Here is a 19,852-nt window from a genome sequence, read left to right on the forward strand (position 1 = left end):
TTCACCTTCTCTCTCTCTCTCTCTCTCTCTCTCTCTCTCTCTCTCTCTCTCTCTGTGTGTGTGTGTGTGTGTGTGTGTGTGTGTGTGTGTGTGTATAAATGCACACATTCGATCTGCATACATAGCTCATGTATGCATCACATGAGCTATGTGAAAGGAAGTTTAAGCTGCAGCAGAGACCCCAAGATGTTGGAGATGTGAGTAATGTGAGGGTGTCTGCCAAAGAAAGCTGCCAGCTCCAAAGCAAAGCCATGTGGGCTGTTCCAGGCAAATCTGTGTGGTTGGATCTGAGTGAACCTGATGGACAGAGCTCATCTCATGTCACCCTGCACTGGATGCTCAACATGGACTCCCAGACGTTACTGTTTGTCCTGTAGGTTCCAGTCTAGCCTTGGTCCGGTCCTTCCTTGATGATATCCGTTTCCCTTTTTAGAATGGGATCATCTTCTCCGTGCCACTGTTTAAGGGTGCAATTATTTTATTTTATTTTATTTTATTCTATTCTATTTTATTTTATGTTACAGGCACTTACCATTAGTATTTTGCCTTAAGTCTCACAGGAAACTTTGAACTTGGCTTTTGTCCAATGCTAGAATTTGAGGCTATGGGGACTCAGGGAGATGAACTGAATGCATTTTGCATGAGATTGGATGTGAGGTTTTTAAGGCCCTGGGACAGAATACTATGGTTTGAATATGAAATACACCCCCCCACACACAGGTTTGTCGTTAAAGGCTTACTCTCTGGTCAACGGTACTATTTTGGGAATTTCTGCAAACTTTAGGAAGGGAGGCCTATCTGGAGGTAGTCAGTCACAGAGGGATATTCTTGGGAGCTGTATCTTACCCTATCAATACCTCCTGTCTGCTTCCCATTCGCCAAGAGTTGAGTAGTCTTAGCTACACACTTATAGGAGTTTAGACGTGGCCTTCCTGTCATCACGTACACCTTCCCCAGGTATAATTCCGTTCACTACTGGTAAGCAGCATGATGGTGATGTTTGGTTATAGCAGAGTCTGGTGAATTTTCACTGCAGAGGGATCCTCTTGTAACTGGATTTCTTCTGGGCCTCTGCTCCTTTGATTTAAAAAACAAAGCAAACAAAAACCAACAAAGAAGAGAAGAATAAATAATGATGAACACATCTGGGGGAGTTCCTTCTGTCCCTTGTTCCTTCCCAGATGTTTCAGCCCACCTTTCAATTTGTCCCCAGGCACTGCCAGCCCATGTCAGTCTTTACCAGGATGGAAGGGCTTCCCAGGGCTGGTCTGAATGACAGCTGTCATCTTGAGATCTTCCTCTGAACTGTCCCCCAGTTTTCTTTGCTTCTCTGTCTTGTTTTGGGGAGTCACACCTCTTCTGATTCCTTAGTTTTCTGCCATTTTAAAAGCATTGCTCCGCTGTAGATTTCTTCAAAGGAAACGCGTCTGTTCTGAACCTGCAACCGTGGACAGTTCCTAAACGCCATATTTCAATCTGAGCTCTGGATGCCCCTGAGACAGGAGCTCTAGACTCCTTCCTGACACTGGGGGAGGGCAGGTCACTGGCTGCCAGGGTTAGAAGGGGCCTTACCTCCACATGATCCATGCCTGTGAGCCTTCCATGGCCTTTCTGAGTTTTCATATTTAAAAACCAGCTCATTTCTCTCGTCCTCCCCTGCAGTGTCCAGGGTTCCGCTTTCTCCTCCTCACCCCACTTGCGTTCTGCCGTCTAGAGCTTTATGTATTCTATAACATTGTCAACTCTTGTCTTATCTTATTTTCCTCTTTGTGGCTTTGTATCTAATTCTTTTCAAGTTCTTCTAATTGAGTTTCAGGAAAGCACAGAACTAGACAATCTGCTTCCATTCAAACATTTGAACCCTAAGTATGTATTATGTCTTTTGATTGTTGCCAGTTCATAGGAACGTTGATAGTTTCTATTAATACACCCTGAACTGCCCCATTACTTCTGACTGTTTGCATGATTTCTGGGATCTTGGAGGCAGACAATTATATTGCAGGGGGATGTCAGCAGTCTTTGTAATCTTTTTTCTTTCGTATTTCTGTTTTTCTCGGTTGTTTCTATACAGTATTTAAAAATCGATGGTCGTGAATAGCCTTTTTATTCTTGATTTTAACAGAAAAGCACCTAGTGTTTTCCATTAAGTGTGAAGTATATTGTGGTTATGATTTATGAGTCCAAAGAAATTCCCTTCTGTTCCTAACCTGTGGGGAGCTTTCATTCTCATAGGGGTACTGACTTCTTCTGCCAGATCCGGTGTTCATTCTGCATGTAGGTTAGTTAGCTTGTGCATGTGCCTACCCAGGGCAGGCAAGCTGTGAGACTTGGCAGCTACTGAAGGAGAATGGAGAGGGGAAGGGAATGGGCCATGCTGTCTGAGCCAGCGCAGAGGTCAGACTCACAGTGGGCGAGGAGCCACTTGGTGGGGGAGGAAAGCCTTAAAGAAAGAGTAAGGAAGCCCAGAGTGTGGGGGAAAGTACACGAGAGAGAGAGAGAGAGAGAGAGAGAGAGAGAGAGAGAGAGAGAGAGAAGTCAGGCTACCCTGAATGATTTAGAAAGGCTGGCAGACTTACATAGTTACCAAGCTGTGTGTGGCCCAGTAAGCTACTGGCCTAGTAGCAGGGATTCTGGGGCAAAAAAAATACTGTCTCATTAAAGGACTTGTATTTTGTATTTTTTGTGTTCTTGGATTTTTACTGTGTTGGGGGTAGACGGTATGTGTACGTGCATGTGTTCTATGCGTGCCTGTGGAGGTCAGAGGACAACTTTGTGGAGTCGGTTCTTGCTCCATCTTTCCATGGGTTCCACCATTGAACTCTGGCTCTCAGGCTTGTACAGCAAGCACCGGTAGCTGCTGAGACATCTCAGTGGCCCAGCCTGTGCGTATTATTTTTGTAATCCTTTAATGTGTTGAGTTTGATGAGCTTTCTGATGTTTTCACACCTCTGCGTGTCTAGAATTTGCTAATGCTTATTTCAAATTTTTACACTTTACATGCTAAGTGGGGTTAGGAGGCAGGCTTTTAAATTTCTTCTCCCGTGTTATTTTCCTTTGAAGTTGTCTAAAGTTGCTGTCGGGTGTTATAAATGGAGTTGAATGTTTTCGTCTTGATTTCTGGGCAAGACTGTTCGCCATTGTCTATTCCTTAAACATTTGCGAAAACTTAACAGGAAAACAACACAGGACTATTAAGGTTTTCAACTTAGATATTTGACCCCTGGATCAATTCCTTTGAAAGTTATCGATTTTTTGCAGGGTTTCTATTTCCTCTTGAGTCAATTTGGATGTTTTTATTTTTCTGGAAACTCATCAACAGTAACACACTGACAGTTCTGGGACTTGTTGAAAAAATAGCATCTTTACCCATTCCTGCAATACCCAGAAAGTGGAGAACAATCAAAGGCAAAGCATGCTGGGAATTTGTATTATTCTGAAGGAAAAAAAAAGAGCTATTGATTAATACTGAGTTTGAAGTCAAGTGTCCATGTTTAAAAATGTCACTGTAACCACCTACATAGTATAAATGGACTCTATAAATGCCAGGTTTGTGGAGGGAGATAGGAAATAAAATATAGTCAATATAACAAAGTTAAGGCAAGGCAGAAGGGACAAAATGCAGAGGAAAGTCCAGTTAGAAGGAAGCAGGTCTTTAGGGTGGCTCTTGGGCAGCAGTCCTTTGAAGAAGACCTGAATAGATGGATGTTCCCTTGGTACCCTATACTGAGTACTCATCATTGCACAAATCCCTCATACACCTGTGACTACCCATCATGCACCTGTTAATACCCATCATGCACCTGTGACTACCCATCATGCATCTGTGACTACCCACCATGCATCTGTGACTACCCATTTGCTGTCTTTTCCTCCTGCAAGAAGGCATATCCCTTTACTGGGCCACTTGTCTGTGGGTTCTAGGCACCTGACACAGTAAATGTTTCAGTAAGCATGATGCATAAATAGAAACAGACATGTCAATAATTTCCGAAACGCTGCTCCGCGAGGCTGACCAGCTCCAAGGAGGCAGTTGAATGTCTGGGTTGATCAATGAGTCAGGGATTGGGAGAAGTACACGCAGCCCTGAATTCAGCTGGGGAAGAGAGTCGGCATGAGATGTCTCACTCAGAAGTGCCTCTGAGCCCTGCAGCTGTCTGTGTGGCTGTTACAAATTCTATCAGCACTTCCCTGGAGGGTACACTGCATTGGTAGAATAGCCCATATGCTTGGCACTAGTGTTTCTCAAACACTAGTTTTTGTGCTCATAGCTTACTTACTGTGTTGTACTTTTTAGAATGTAGATCTGATGATAGAGGAGGCTGGAGGGGTTTGAACTTTACCTTTAGTAGAGGCTCAGTGGTGGCTTCTCTGGCTGTGCTTTATACAACAGCTACAGGCTGTCATTTGTACTTCGATTCTCCCCCTGGCACTCAGTGGGGGTTGGGGTGGGGAGAATAAGTTAAAATTTAAGTTTTTTGACTTCTTGGGTAGGGTATAACTAGCACCCAGGCCTGCATTGGCCAGAGTAAGGGTATCCCCTGTTTTTAAAACTTCATATTAGCAAGACTATGAAGCTTTCTGGAGCTCTGCCTGGGGCTGTGGGGTGGGACTCACTCCTCAGGTGGCTATACAGTGACCACCCCTTCTGAGTTTTCCTGTTTCTCAGGCTGAGCCACACAGCCTGTCAGGACATGTTGCATCCTGGGAAGCTCTGGGCTCTGAGATTCACATGCACTTGTCTTTGATCTCCGGCTCCCCCACGCGTTATCCACACAATCAAAATCCCATTTCCTTGTCTCACTTCAACTCCCTCTAGCCTGCTGTCACTCTGGTCCCCAGGCAGGAATGCCGCCTTTTGTTTTTTTATATCAACTGCCAGCTCTGGGAAGCCTTGCTTGGTACACTAGGGATGATGACACAGATTGAAGAGTGACACTTTCTTCTTTTTATTTTAGTTCCTTGTGTTTAGACAAATGACAGAGAACCAGTAGGAAGTGCCTTCAACTGCAGATAAGCCACAGGTACATCAGTCCTGGGGCCTTGACACCACCCTTACAAGTCCTGTTGTCTGGGCCTCCTCAGTCCTCACTGTGGCTCCTGCTCAGGAACAGCAGTGGTGATCAAGCTCTTCTTTACCTCATGGCTCTGTGGAGTGGCGTGGAGGGGTGGGTGACGGTTGGGGATGTGTGCTTATGGGCTTCAAGCTGCTTTTGCCAGGAAGCAATGGAACTTTCTGAGGCTGTGTTTCCGTTCCAAGGCTTCATAGAAAGCTTATTTTCCACCACAAGATCCTCTAGCATGGCAGGGAAAGCTGTCATTTGAACACCCCTGGGGCTGTCTCCAAGCCTTGAGCAAAGAAACCTGTCCTGGATCTTCTCTGGCCGCACTGTCTGCCAGTGGAACCTTTGGCCAATTCAGGGTCGGCAGAAGTGATGTAGTATTAGGAGACAGCCAGAGAGAAGGGGTCAGGGCTCTGACGCCAGGTCCTTATTCCGTACATAAATGTTGCAAGAGACCCTGGGCTGTGGTGGATCTGCATGCTGGGATGTCATAGAGCCACACCCTTTCCTGATTTCTCAAGCCTAGCACTATAAATATAATGTGAGCTCAGCACAGATCTTATAGTGTCCTGCTTATCCACAGCATCCTAAATTACCATAGTAGACTGTTTTGGGTCCAACTCGTAAGTGTAGAAATCTCATCACTTGTCCAAGGAGATGGTGGAGCCAGGAGTCCAACCTAGATCCATTCACTTCTAAAGCGGCAGCACTCAGTCACCTGGTGGCCCCACTCTCCTTTGGTGTCCATTGACTTGCTGACTGGAAGCGCCCCATTGAATTGCCTTCAGTGAGAGTCACTGGCCCAGTTGGATCACTCCTCAGAGTTCAGGGCTGAACTAGTAGGGATTCTAAATGCCAGGCCAGATCATTCAAGGTATCCTGTTAGGATGGGGAAGTCCCCTTTTCCTTAGAGGAAAAAGGTGTAATTCTATCTCCTCTGTGTTCTTCTGCTACATTGACTCCCATCTTCTAGATCACACCTATTCATTCTGCCTCTCTCCCTCTCCCTCCCCCTCCCCCTCCCCCTTATGTTGCTGCTATTTTCCTTTGCAAAAGTCTAGCTGATAACCTGGCAAGCAGAGCCCAAGGAACCAGGAGATAGAGATAAACAACATCAAATTAGAGAGTGGTATAGCAGGGTGGGGCAGCTGACCCAGGCCAGCGCTGACCAGGAGGGGTCTGGGGTTGAGGAGTAGGGCACAATAGGGCACACAGGAAGCCAGGAAGCCCTGCCAGGCTTAGTGAGCCAGACTGGACAGGCTGGAGAGTAGCTACAGTATGTAGCAGTTTTTCTCTGCTCTGCTTCTTCTTTGTACACACTGTCTGCCGATGGAAGCTTTGGCCAAGTGGACCAGAGTTCCCAAAGTGCCGTGCTAAGGCACACTTAGATGACGACTATTGTGTGAATCTGGCCTGCTCTCTCAGGGGTCACCTGTTGAAGGCTTAGTTCCCAGCCCGTGGTCCTATTAGCAGGCAGTAGAGTCTTCAGGATTGATCTGGAGCCCAGGGGAAGTTAGCCCATCTGGGACCTACCATGGATCGAGATATTGGGACTCCAACCTTTCCTTCCTCTTTCCCTAGTTGGTCTCCTAATGATCACCAGGTGAGCAGTTTTCTCCATCACTCCTGCCAAGATGCTCCCTGCTCCACAGGACCAAGAGTTATGGAGGAAAAACCTCTCAGGCCATGAACCAAATTATACCTTTTTTTTTTTTTTTTGTCAAAGTATCAGAAAGCTAACATAATCATGTATGGGTAAGATGTTCAGTCCCAACACTTCTATGGAGAGAAGTCTTTTCCTTTGTGTTTCCTCAGTGTTCATGATTGTGGTAAGGCGAGGGCTCTGACTGGAGCTGGGTGACAGATGCCCTAGCAGCCAGCAGCAGCTAGCGAGGGCGAACATCCTTGCTAGATTTTCATTGTAACCATTTTAATGGTTACTACATGTTTCTAGCAAATGTCACTAATTTCCTATTTGAAGGTAAACATAACACTTTATTTTCGACATTCTTTAAAGGAAAAAAAAGCATGAGTCCATTAGCAAAGAAGAAAGCTATATTGAGTTTGCTGAAAATTATAATGGTGGTCAAAGGAAAGACAGGCTCTTGGAAGTAAGTGAATCTAGGGGTTAAAGGTCACTGGTCAAATGGACCAGAGTTCAAACCTGTTGACAGCGTGACTTTGGGCAAGTCATTTCATGTATTCTCGCTATGGGTGACTCCATCATAAAACAGTGATATTAATAGTAAAGCAAGCTTCTTGGGTGTCAAGTGCTTGGCCCAGTGCCTGGCAGTCATTGTCAGGGGTTGTTGTTGCTACATAAAATTCTCATCCTCATGACATACTGACCCCGGAGGCTGGCATTCCTGGACTGACAATGGGCAGAGGCCAGCCGTGGACCTGGGAGCTTTGTGGAGAGTATGCACTCTGTCAACGGCATTCCAGAAACTGCCATCTGTGTAGAATTTGCTATGAGGATTTAGGCAGCCAGGGGCCAGACAGCAGGGGAGGGCCATTCTGCGGTGCATTCTACCGCTGGAAGGAAGAGTAGCTGGCGTAGACGCAGATGGGGTGGCTCAGTGGATTATGGTGATTGCTGCCAAACCTGATAACCTGGGTTCAGTTCCCAGTACCCACATGTTAGGAGAGAACCAACTCCAACAAGTTGCCCTCTGGCTTCCATGTGCAGACCATGGCATGTACATCCTTCATGCTAAGTGAATAAATAAGAAAGAAAGAAAGAAAGAAAGAAAGAAAGAAAGAAAGAAAGAAAGAAAGAAAGAAAGAAAGAAAGAAAGAGAGAAAGAAAGAAAGAAAGAAAGAATTAAAGAAACCTGTAAAAAGTGTCGTTAGCATATCTGATCCTGCTTTCTTTAACAGGCCAGTTTGTGATATCACCCCTCACCTAGTGTTTGAGAAGTTTTCACTATTTCCCAGTGATGGCAGTGGTCCATCTCGTAAACTATTCCTATACACGTACTTGATGCCAAGCACCTGCTTTGCTTCTGAGAACCTGCAGCGTGGCTACATGCTAGGCTCACGGCGCCTGTGTAACCAGCCCCTAATAATAATTCCGGACCCTCGGGTTAGAGTAGATTGTTCTTGGGTAAGAGGACACATTACACGGGCAGGAGGATCTGAGTTCAGAGTCTCAGCAACAAAATGAGCCAGGCATGGCCACCTCTGTGTTTTGTTATCTCAGCTCTGTGGGAGGAGGAGACAGGAGGATTTCTGCAACTGAGCTCCAGGCTCAGTGAGAGACCCTGGCTCAAGGAAATAAGGCAGAGAGCCATAGAGCAGGACACTTGATGTCCTTTTCTGACCTCCTCCTGTGTGTGGAGGGTTGGGGAGGGGGTGGCAAAGACTGGATCTGGGGACTCGTGAGTTTCCTTAGTAGACAGTGATTACGATTACACATTCTGTCACAATCACTGCTGGGGGAGTTCAGCATGCCCCACATGACTCTATCTGCTGGGAGAAATTCCCTGGGGAGGACTCTAGAACTCAACTCATTTACTCGAGGATTTGCCTCTGTCTCCACAGCCCTTCAGAGAGTTATTTTGTATCCTGTTGTTGAAATAGCCCTTAGCCAGGAGCAGAGACATGTGTTGAATCTTATGAGTTCTATTAGCCAACCATCAAACCCAGGACTGGTCTAGAGGACCCACAATATTCCGTCTCAGATTGAGACCAACCTTGGCAACAGCAAAAGGCCTTCCTGAACCAAACAGGAAGAGGTGCCACAAGGCAAGTGCTGCTCCTGAGAAGGGCCAGTCTCTCAATAACATATAAGGTGGGGCTTGCCTTTTCGGGATTCTGGTGTGATATGGCTTCACTTCTCACTGAACAGGAGAAGCAGGAGGCCCTGTTGGGGCTTTTCACACATGGCTTATGCCTCAGCTGTGACTCATACTAAAAAGTGCTGAAGGATGGCGAACACTCTTAGTGACCAGGGTGAAGGCAGTGTCAGAGACGCCACACCCTGGTCATTAGTTGCCTGTAACCATGACTACCATCTGAGATAGTGTCAAGATTAAGGAATGTTGAGATCTGCTTCCCTCCAAGGGACCTGACTCACTTAAGAAATGTACTTTCAAACAGGGTACAGAATACCAGGAAGGGTTTAGGACCTGACCCCACCCCACTTGAGCCAGGGTCTTGAAAGCAGAGCTATACAGACAAACAAACAACCCTGCTGTGACAGAAGAACAGGACAGGACTAGGAAGTTTGCAGACACCCTTGGCTTAAGATTGGAGGTAGAGTTGTCAGGTTGTTCTGTGGGGTGGCCTCTGTTCAGACTTTCCTCTAGGTGGTCGGGAAGAGACTTAGAGAAGTGGACCCATTTGACTGGTTGGAAAACTGAGGGAACTAGAGTTTAACAGGAGACAGAGGAGACCCAGCTGGCATGGGATGGATGCTTGATTCTATCAGATCTCACTAGAACAATCTAGTAAGGATGATGGTAGGACCCAGAGACAAGAGCAGGAACTATGGCATGCAGCAGTATACATAAAAGCAGGGCAATGCTTCATGTCCATCTGCCCAATTAAATCGTACCACTGTGTAACTTAAAACAGCATCTCTATTATTTCTGTTGTCATGGGGACTGCCTATTCCAGATATTGTCCAGAGAGATCAAGTGTCTTGCCTAAGCCAGGTGTGGATTTGAACTCAGCTCCCAAGTTCATAGTAGTTGTTGCCAGTACTTTGCACGGGGTTGGTTAGCTAGACAGGTCACGACAGTGTCATGCTCTAATATCAGTGTTCTCCTAGGCTTTAAGCCTACCCTTTTTTCACTAATAGACGTGAAATGAATAGAAAACTACTTAAAAAGTGAACCTCTTAGGCCACCCACCTCCTCGTGTAGGGTTCATCTTAGTGCTGCAAGCATTCCGGGAACCCCCTGGTTTTCTACACTTTGGGAAACCCCAGTTCACAGTCTTTGTTTCCTCTGTAAACCACAGAGAAAAGCTATCAGCCAGGCGTTTCTGCACCACCATTCCTCAAAGCCATTTCTGTCCTCAGAGCATGTAAGTCCTGAAGCTGACACGCACCGTCTTCAGGTTCAGCTCAGAGTTGAGACTGTTGGGAGGTGTTCCTCAGCACATGTCGATGAGGATCTACATTCAGACAGCAGCCTGACTCAGTGTGGTTGGCGGTGGGGCAGCTGATAGTGGCTCTCACAGATCTGTCTTTGCTTAATAGCCAGAAACATGAATTTTTGTTTGTTTGTTAGAAGAGGTCTTAGCAGATGTACTACATACATTAAGGCTCTTGAAACTGCCCTGGGTTATCTTGGTAAACCTTGATGTTATCACAAGTGTCCTTGGCAGGGGGCTGAGGTTGAGATAGGAGTTCAAATGGTTAAGGAAGAGCATGCCCAGGAAGCCAGAGGCTGACACAGCAGTAAGAGGAGCGAGCAGCCACCAGGAGCTGAAGGAGGCAAGAACTGAGTTCTATCACTTCTTAGTGGACGTCCTACTCAAGTTGACTTTCCAGGAAAAAGGGTTTTCCAGCTTGATGTAACTGAACATTCCCTGGAAGTTTAGCTTCAGACAAGGTTTGATCAGGTAGCTTAGCAAATGTTAGCACACTACAAAGTTTTTGCCCTTGCTTCTTCCTTCTCTTCTCTCCATCCCTGTCTTTTCCATTGACTCTATTCCTTGGTGAGCTGTCTGCAAACCCCACCCTCAACCTTCAAGCTTGCTTGTCATCATAATACCTCTTTTCCCTAATAATTCCAACCAGGGTCTAAGGATTCATTCTCATAGGTCTGTCTTGGGTCATGGACACATCATTGAAATCGTTGCTCTGGCCAAGGCACAAGATCTCCTAATTACCCAAGCTGAAGCCATTGGTCCCAGAAACTGTGAGCATTGAAAACAGAAACTTGTGGATCTCTTACCAGTGGGGTTTATACATGATCACCAGTGGCAGGGAGATGCTGCACAGATCTGGATGTTACAGGCTGCTTCTGGTCTCATGGCTGCAAACCCCGATAAGATGCCTTGGGATCCCACAGTGGCTTCTACACCACCACACAGATTGTCCTGGCTATTCAGGAGACCCCAAGCCATGTTCACCTCTACTCCAGTCTCTGCTGACAAGGGAGTCTCCCTTCATTTGTTGGGGAATCCTGCAATAGTAGCAGCTGCCATCCTGCGGGGGGGGGGGGGGGGGGGGGCGGCAGGCATCCATTTGAAAGACCCATTATCAAAGCATCTTTGAACTTCTGTTGGGCTTATGTGACTAATGTTGGGTGTGGGGAGGGAGGCCTGTGCTGGGAGAAGGGAGAAGGAAGCATGGGCCAGCACTCTCTTACAATAGGGCGTTCTTCGGCACTGTCTCTGTGGGGAGTGGGGTCAACTCACTGGACAGGCCCGAGCAACAAACAAAGGAGCTGCTGTGGCTGGATGAGAAAAATAGAAATCTGAAAAGACTTCCTGCCCCCCTTCATCTTGCACCCCTCTCCCCTTATTCTTGATTGCAATTGGGCATGCTCAGCCTGGAGTCTAAAGGAAGCCTTTGGCCAGGGAGGGTGACCATTTGTCAAGCTGTGTTCCATGGTGGGCAAGAGGGTGCCATGGTGGACAGGGGAAAGGCTGAACAGAGTTTTAGAACCAGGTACACAAGGCCCGGCCTTCGGTGTGATGTCTGATGAACCTGGGCTACAGCTCTGACAAAGTCCCTGGGCCACCTGGGTTCCCATCCTGTGTTCTCTTGTGCATTCGTATCCTAGCACAAGCAGTTGAACTGAAATCTGAACTGATTTCTCAGCGAGCTGCCCATGACTGTAGAACCCAGATGGCTTCAGGTGACCTGCAACAAGTGAGGACATGACAACTAAATGACATAATGCATGGAAGTGTTTAGGACACAAGCTTATTGTCCTCCCCAAACTGAACTGTAGCTGCCTGTGGACCCCTGAGACATCAGGGCCAAGAAGGGTTCCCAGTACCGCCCACCCAGCAGATTCACTCAAACACCCAGTGCCCTGTGCAGTAGATACCTTGGCGCACATGGTCATTTGTCTCAGGGTATCTCAGAGGTGTCAGGCTTTCCTGGAGTTATTGTCTCTGTGGTTTGGAGCAGAGGTGGTGGTGTTGGCAATGTTGCTGCACAGAAGTCAAATAAGTGATTCCCTGTGCCCTACAGAGGGAGTGGAAGGGGAATGGGTTATAGGGACTCTCCTGGGGTAAGAGCCCTTGGGGACACACACACACACACACACACAGAGAGAGAGAGAGAGAGAGAGAGAGAGAGAGAGAGAGAGAGAGAAATCAACAGAAGTATCCCGATCCTTCTGCCTATCACAAGATGGGCGTGGAGAGAGCAGGCTCTGACTTTCGGCAGATTGACAGTGAAGTGGTGTCAGCAGGCCCTGCCTGGCTGTTACTTTAGGGGAAACCCCACTACACTAACATTGTGTCACAGTTAGTTTCAGCTGTCAACTCGACACAACCCAGAGTCACCTGGGAAGACTGAATCTCAACTAAGAAATTGCTTCCATCAGACTGGCCTGTAGGCACGTCTTCTGGGTGGGGGTCGGGGAGCATTTTCTTGCTGACGTTGGAGGCTGCAGCCTGCTGTATGCAATGCCTGGGCTGTGTAATAAAGGTAGTTGAGCAAGCTAGTAAACAGCATTTCTCTGTGGTTTCTGCTTCAAACTCCTGCTTTGGCTTCCCTGGATGATGGACTGTAACCTGTAAGCCCAATAAACCCTTCCCTCCTCCCCAAGTTGTTCTTGGTCCGTATGTTACTGCAACAACCCAGAAACCAAAGTAGCATTCCTGGAGTCACCCTTCCCAGCACCTTCTTGACCCGCTCTGGGAAATACAGCCAGAGACAAAGGCACAGGGCCAAAGTTTGTTTTTGTTAGGGATGAAAGATGCATCCTTTCTGGGTGCTTCTCCTGATGTCCTGAGAGCCCTGATCCTTCCCCGAGGCTGTGCTGTCTGCTATAGAACTCACCACAGAGAGGAGAAATGGTGCTTACTCAGATCCTGTGGGCCAGTGGACATTGTGAGGACTGAGATCCCTGAGTGCATCAGCTTCTGGAAGCTCAGCATGTCTGGAAGAGGGAAGCCTTGTATCTTCTATGAGCTAGGAGTGCTACCCTGATCAATTACAAAATATACTTTAAAATTCTTAACACAGTGTTAAACACTCCGTTTTCACTCTGGAGCAGAGCTCTGAAAGTCTCTAAAAGTTCCAAGAGTGAGCTCTAGGGAATGGATTTGAGTCAGGGTCACTGGGAGCTAACTGTGTCCTTGGTGGTAGGCTGCACTAGTGTTTATAAGCCTTGGTGTGTTGATACTAGGGATAGAGTTTATCTGTGTTGATAGATTGTTTGTCGGGTTCTGATGGTGGTGGTTTTGTTTGTTTGTTTGTTTGTTTGTTTTTCCCAGGACAGTTGATGCTAGCCTCCAACTCAATATTCTCCTGCCTAAATCCCCCAAGGAGTGCATGCTTATACCACCATACCTAGTGATGTTGTAGGGTGTTTTAGCAGCGAAGCCAAGCACCCTCCGGTGTCAGGCACCATAGTTTCCATTCCCATGGGCACTTGTATGTTGTGGGTTACATAAGAAGGACTCATGCTGTGGGTGGAATTACAGTTGCAAATCAATTGGCCTTGAACTGGCCATAGAACACTTGGTCGGGCTCAGCATGACCATTGGGGCCCTTAGATGTGGAGCAGAGATGACAGTGTGAACGGGGTTTAATCTGCCATGAATGGCTTTCAAAATGCAAGAAAGGCCCTGGCCGAGGACTGGGCATCATTCAGAGACAAGACAGCCCCCAGGGGGAGTGCAGTCTATGACCTTGACCTATGATCCTCACAGGGGCTAAAAGAGTGTTGTCCCAGGACACATGGAGACTGCTGTAGCAGCCCTGGGAGCTAACCCAGCCAGCACCACTGTGACAACTGATAAATGTCTACATGCACCTGAGGGAGTAGGTAGAACTACCCTGGTTCAGAAATGCTAGCTACCCAGAGTGCTGTATTGTTTCCCTAAAAATGGAGAGGAAGGAGTTCTCTGTGTACCATTCAAGGAGACTGGGGGAAAATGGGTGTCCCCACCCAGTTCAGCTAACTCTGTGAGGAGGGAAAGAGGGTGGGTGCCAAAGCTGACCCCACTCCCAACTCTGTGCTTCTGGGACTATAACTCTATGTCTTCAAGGATGGCATTCCTGTCTGGGCTTGTACATCTTTTGATGGAACTAGAAAAGAAGCCAAACTGTCTTTAGCTATGCTATAAAAGAGAATATATATAAAAACCTCAATAAAACACTGAAATGTCAGTCACAGCAGGATTGGAGTCAAGACCTCCACAAGGAGAGCCAGAGAACAGGCAGGGTGCCCTTGGGACAGTTTGTGGGAGTCATAGGTGGGGAGGAGAGGCCAGGGAGCCCAGCCTGTGCTGCAGGCCACCAAGCCTGGGCTCTGGGCCAGGGACATAGCCCCTGGTTTCTTGGGCCCAGCCCTGTGCTGTAATTCTGTTTATTTCATTGAATATTAAATCCATATGGTTCTGATTTAATCCTTTTGGCCATCATCTTGGCGTGGCTTTGGAGCCAACAACCACTCGAAGTGCCTTGGAATTTGTTCTGGGGAAGGTGGGAAGCTGTGCTCTTCCAGAATCCAGGGGGTAACCACAAGGCTCACGTTTGATTTGAGGGGGCAGTCTCCAGGAGTCCAGGGAGGAAGATAAATGAATGAAGTTGGTTCTGATTCTGGTCCAGGACCCCAGGCTGGGTCTAATGGGGAGAGATTTTGGACCTTGAAGTAGATCTGCATATCAGAGGGCTTCTCTTTGGGTCTCAGCGTAGGCCACAGGTGTGCTTAGTGCCAAGCATCCCTGTATCTCCTGCTTCTTCTAGGTGGTCACATGTGAGCTATAGGCTTTGCTTTGCTTTGTTGGGTAGCAGCTGGCCATATCTGGAGCGAATGAGGGTTTGCAGCGTGACCTGACTTGACGATTCCATAGCGGGCTTGTCTGGTTGGTTCCAGCTGCTGTACTGAGGTCAGCAATTATCAGCATGCACTTGAACCACATGCCCCCAAGGTTATTCAGATATGGACCGACCCCACTTAGGAGTCTCTGCTTTAGGAAGTCTGAGGGGTCCCAGAGCCTGCATTTTCTAGTAGATTCCCCAGTGAGGTAATAGTGCTGCTGGTGAAACACACTTTAGACTGTTTATCCAGAATCAAAATAGTGTATATCAGATGAAAAACAACACAGATAACACATGTGAACATGGGTTACCTGCTTAGGGGTGAAGACCCCTTCTTAGAGCTGAATACTGTATGTTACCAACTGTCATTTTTTTTACCCCAAGGTGAAAATAATATTTTCAGCTATCATATAATAAAAGTGAACTTTTTGACATATAGTCCTAAAAATTATTAACACATATAGATTCATATAGCTACCCCAAAAGCCAGGATGTAGAAACTCCATCACTTCCAAAATGTCCCTCCTGAAAGCTTCAGGCCAGCCTAGTCTATATATCAAATTCTAGGCCAGCCAAGGCTACATAGTAAGATCCTACCTATTTTTTTTTTCTTTCTGCATGCCTTTTTCATACATACCTCCCCCATCCAAACCCCTGGCACCTTTCCCAACCTCTTGGCTTTATCTGAGAATGTCACATGAAGGGAACAGCACACTGTGTGACATTTGACCCAGCTTCTTAGCTTGTGGAGACTGTGTTCAGTCAGCATGAGGCCTATGGTTGAGATGCAAAAAAGGTCTGGAGTTCAACTGTTTCTTTCAAAGGCAAGACCAAAGCAACTCCCATTAGCCTCCATGTCTTAATGGTTCTGTTTCTCCCCTCAGGCCTTTGGGGGGGCACTTAAGATCCAAATTCTAGTCAGTACTCTTAAGATTCTCGAATCAGACTTTGCGTGCGTGCTTGTTTTTATTTCTTACGGGTGAACAACTAGAGCAGGCTTGCCAGGTCTGATGGCAAGTGTATGCTTAGCATGATGGGAAACCGCCACTCTGCTGTTGAGTGCCCACATCACGTTGCATGTCCTGGGCCACATTTGAAGGTTCCTGGTACTCTGTAACCTGCATCAACCCTTGGAACCAACAGTCTTCTTTATTCAAGCCTTTCCAGTTCACACTTGACTTCAGGATGAGTCTCAAAAAGTCTCAGAGACCAGCTTCACCTAGGACCCCTCTATCTGGAGGCAGTGCGCGTTCTCAGTGGCTGGGCGGCTTAAACTGTGGGAGGTCATCCCATGCTTTAAATGTAGGAACCAAGAACTTCTGTGTTTCAGTGGGGCTTCCGTTATGTCCAAGAGGAATATTAAACAAGAGGGAAAGATACACATCCCAGAATCAGGGGTAGAAGGCTGTAGGTTGCTCCCCTCTACTGTGTACACACTTAATATTTTAAACTGGAGGTTCCAGGGGATAGAGTAGCTTGACAAATGACATTCAGCTGACAGGTGGCCTCTTGACTCTGCTTAAGGCAGACAGCGGCAGAAGGGCACCTTTGTTTCTAGAAGCATCCTGAGTAATAACACACAGGTTTCTTCTCTATGGAACTTAATGTGTTGAGCATTTGCATTTTGATATACCTGGGCGAGATACTTAAGCAGCCTTCCTGCTTGGCTTCAGGTCTGTCTACCCCAGGTGGGAGCTGGCTTTAGGAAGGAACCTGTGCAGCCAGCAAGGCCTCAGCTGACACCAGAGTGGGTGACTTAATGGAGAAGGAGATGCCTAAGAACAGAATTCTTCTCTGGAGGCTGTCCCACCCCTCTCGAGGGAAGGAGCCCAGCTGTCCTGGAAGGCTGTGGACATGCTTTTCCGATTGCAGAATACTTCTCTTTCATTTTGAATATCATTTGTTTGGTTGCCACGGCAACGTCAAAGGCTCTATTTTAATGCTAACCTGCGTGGTTGCAACTTTCTATATATAAATGCTGCTTTGCACACTGAATTAGCGGATGCCACAGGGAAACCGTGGCTATGGGGACTGTGGCAGAAAATGACCAGCCTGTCAGATGTGTATGAGGACCAACTGCTGGACTGAGGTGAGTGGAAATCCTGGCACTTCTTCAGTCATTCTTCAAACAGATGCCCCAGGCTAGGAGGAGCAGGTACAGCTGCTGACCGGCCAGCTCCTGAAGACAGAGAAAGCTTCCTTGATTATCTGCCTGAGCTAGGAGTGGACTCTGCTTCGGATGGACTTTGGTGATTCTCTGCTTTCTCTGGTCCTTATGACTTTAGGAAGTCTGGGTTGCACAGTGACCAAGGTTCCAAAATGCAAAGGAAGCCACTCACATAGGATAGGTACCTGAGATGGAAGTGTTACTGGCTTCTATGGACTTATTTCCATTCTCTGATTTGAATCTTTTTTATTTCTTCATTCCATCATGTGGCCAGTCTGTAGAGGCTCTCACTGGTGCGGTGGAGTACTCAGGGGAAGCCTAAAAAGATCTTTGGGAAGCAACTGGTATCATTCCCCCTTTTGAGAGAATAGAGAGGTGACATGTTCTAGCACAGGTCACACAGCAAATGGGGCAGGAAAGTCGGAGTTCTGTGCGGACCCTCTGACTGTTCAGAGTCACTTTGTGAGCTTTCTGCCCTGAGGTCAGGGCAGCATATGGAGCGCACACATCAGTCAGGGGAGCTGCAAAAGGGAAATACAGTCAGGAATATGCCTTTCTCTGCTCGACTTGGAGAAACATAATGAGCACACGGTTGTATAATGAGGTCCAGAAGACAGCCTTTGAGAAAAGGCATGAAGTTCAAGTGCAGAAAACTTGTATTTATATGGATTCATGCACTTTCTACGTGGGACAGTTTTGCCATGGACAAATTTTTCTGAGGCTTCATTTCCCTAGGGACGCACAGAAACTGTTGAACATCTTCCCACGGCTTTGCAATGAGTTGGGTCACAGTAGGGGTGACCCCATGGAGGACAGAGCTAGGATATAATAGGGATGTGTGACGGGTCTGAGGACAGCATGCTTTGCAAACCTCAGGCATCCACAAGTGTCAGGCTGCAATCCTATTCTCCAGTAGCTGACATGGGAGGATAATGGCTGAGCCAGAGCTCTCCTTGGATCTCCTTTCTCTTTAGTATGATGCAGCACACAGGGCAGTGGCACGGCTAGAGTATCGCCTTTTGGTGCCAGCTCCTATAATATCAGACACAAGCAAATATCTCAAAGGTCTAGGTCTGAAGACATCGATCCCATTCATTCTGTTGCTTTGTGTGAGATTGGCTCTCATTTTGCTCAGGCTGCTCTTACACTCTAGAACTTAAGTGATCTTACTGCCTCAGCCCACTGAATACATGGAAGAACTTCAGGTGCATGCTGCTGCACCCTGCCTGCAATCTCACCCCTATATCTCCCTCCTCATTTCCCTCCCTCTATCTCTCTTCCCCTCTCTCCCCCTATCTTTCTTACAGTATTTCAAAATATAAGCCAGACTGGAATCTACATTTCTCCTGTCTCTGTCTCCCAAGTGCTGGTCACAGTCCTGATGAGGTCAATACCCCACCTAGCTCTAAAGGAAAATATTTCAATAAAGGGAGGTTGTATCTGGGGAATCAGTGAATCTTGAGCCTTGAGTCCCAAGCCACATATTGCCTGTTAGTCAGTGTCTAGCCTGAAAAACAAAATGTCCTTGTGCTTGTAGCAAGAGTCAGTGTATATTTTAGTTCATGAAGGTTATGATTTTTTTCTGTCACTTAGCACTTTCAAAAGAAACAAAAGTTTGGATGCTGTTGGCCTTAAGTGGAAGAGTGACCAAAATGAGCCCAGGATCCCTCCAAAATGGCTGTGGATTCCCTTTCCAGTGAAACTCTGGCTCCCCAGGAGGGAGAAGGGCAGGCTTGGGTAGGATCCATGTGCAGCACCATTTGGAGAAGCCTGTGTAGAAGCACAAACAGGGTCAAGCTGGCCAGCTGGGAGATGGCTGGTCTGGTGATGGGAATGTAGTCATCTGTTCTCTTAGGTCTGCAAGCAAGAATAATAACACCTGCTGTGCCCAGGCCCCCCAGGGCTGCTCCAGACAATATCCTCAGGCAAGATACCTTGTGACCCAAGCCTGTGGAGATTTCTGTCACTGATACTCTAGACCCTGGAACACTCATCCTGTGTCCCTGAGGCCTGCAGGAGACAATTCCCCATTCCTCCTGGGAGAGTCCAATCCAACCTCCCTCCCGCTAGACTTATGTCCCCCAGTGCTGGCTTTCTCTTTCCCCTCATGTGACTTTCTGGTCTTATGATGACTGTCATCTTTCATGCATCTGCCCTCGCCCAGGCTGCTATGCCAGGCTAGTACACCTATCCTATTTTGGCATCCTCACACACCTACCTTGCTGAAAGCAGGACAGATCTTCCAGGGTCTCTTTGGCCCAAGAAAATGTGTCTGTGCTTCCCACAGGGGAAAGGTTAGACCAGGCTTGGGAGCAAGGTTCAGGAGTGGGCAGGGAACTGGTCACATATGTGCAGTTCTTAGAAACTGCCCCACTGATAGCCCACAAACTAGCATTCAGCTGCACCCACTAGGATCAGCAGTAAGAGGTCCTGGCCAGAAAGCTGGATGGCATGGGCAGCCTGAGGAAAATGGTACTCAGCTCTTTAAAACCAAAAGCATCTCTTCAAATGACAGGGTATGCAGATGGCCAACAGATAACAGCAGCAGGCACAGCTGGTGGCCAGTGGGCAAACTCAAGGGCAAAATAGTGAGATTTGCTACTTTATTGTAATTTTGATTTTTGTTTCCTATCACACACACACACATACACACACACACACACA

At 47.2% G+C, this 19,852-nt stretch overlaps 1 protein-coding gene across 4 annotated transcripts in view; it reads left to right on the forward strand.

Annotated features, from left to right (window-relative positions):
- Positions 1-19,852, forward strand: part of Gas7 (growth arrest specific 7) — a 232,847-nt gene that overhangs the window by 97,645 nt on the left and 115,350 nt on the right. The window contains exon 1 of one of the 4 annotated variants that reach the window (XM_029483459.1): positions 16,957-17,110. The exons of 2 other annotated variants lie outside the window; for them this stretch is intronic. In XM_029483459.1, the coding sequence (XP_029339319.1) occupies positions 17,081-17,110 (30 nt within the window). In that variant the 5' untranslated portion in view covers positions 16,957-17,080. Of the gene's footprint in view, positions 1-16,956; positions 17,111-19,852 lie in introns of those variants that run through there. One more of the 4 variants, XM_029483461.1, reaches the window with a different exon arrangement.

This window comes from Mus caroli, chromosome 11 (assembly GCF_900094665.2).
Source record: "Mus caroli chromosome 11, CAROLI_EIJ_v1.1, whole genome shotgun sequence".
Taxonomy (NCBI): Eukaryota; Metazoa; Chordata; class Mammalia; order Rodentia; family Muridae; genus Mus; species Mus caroli.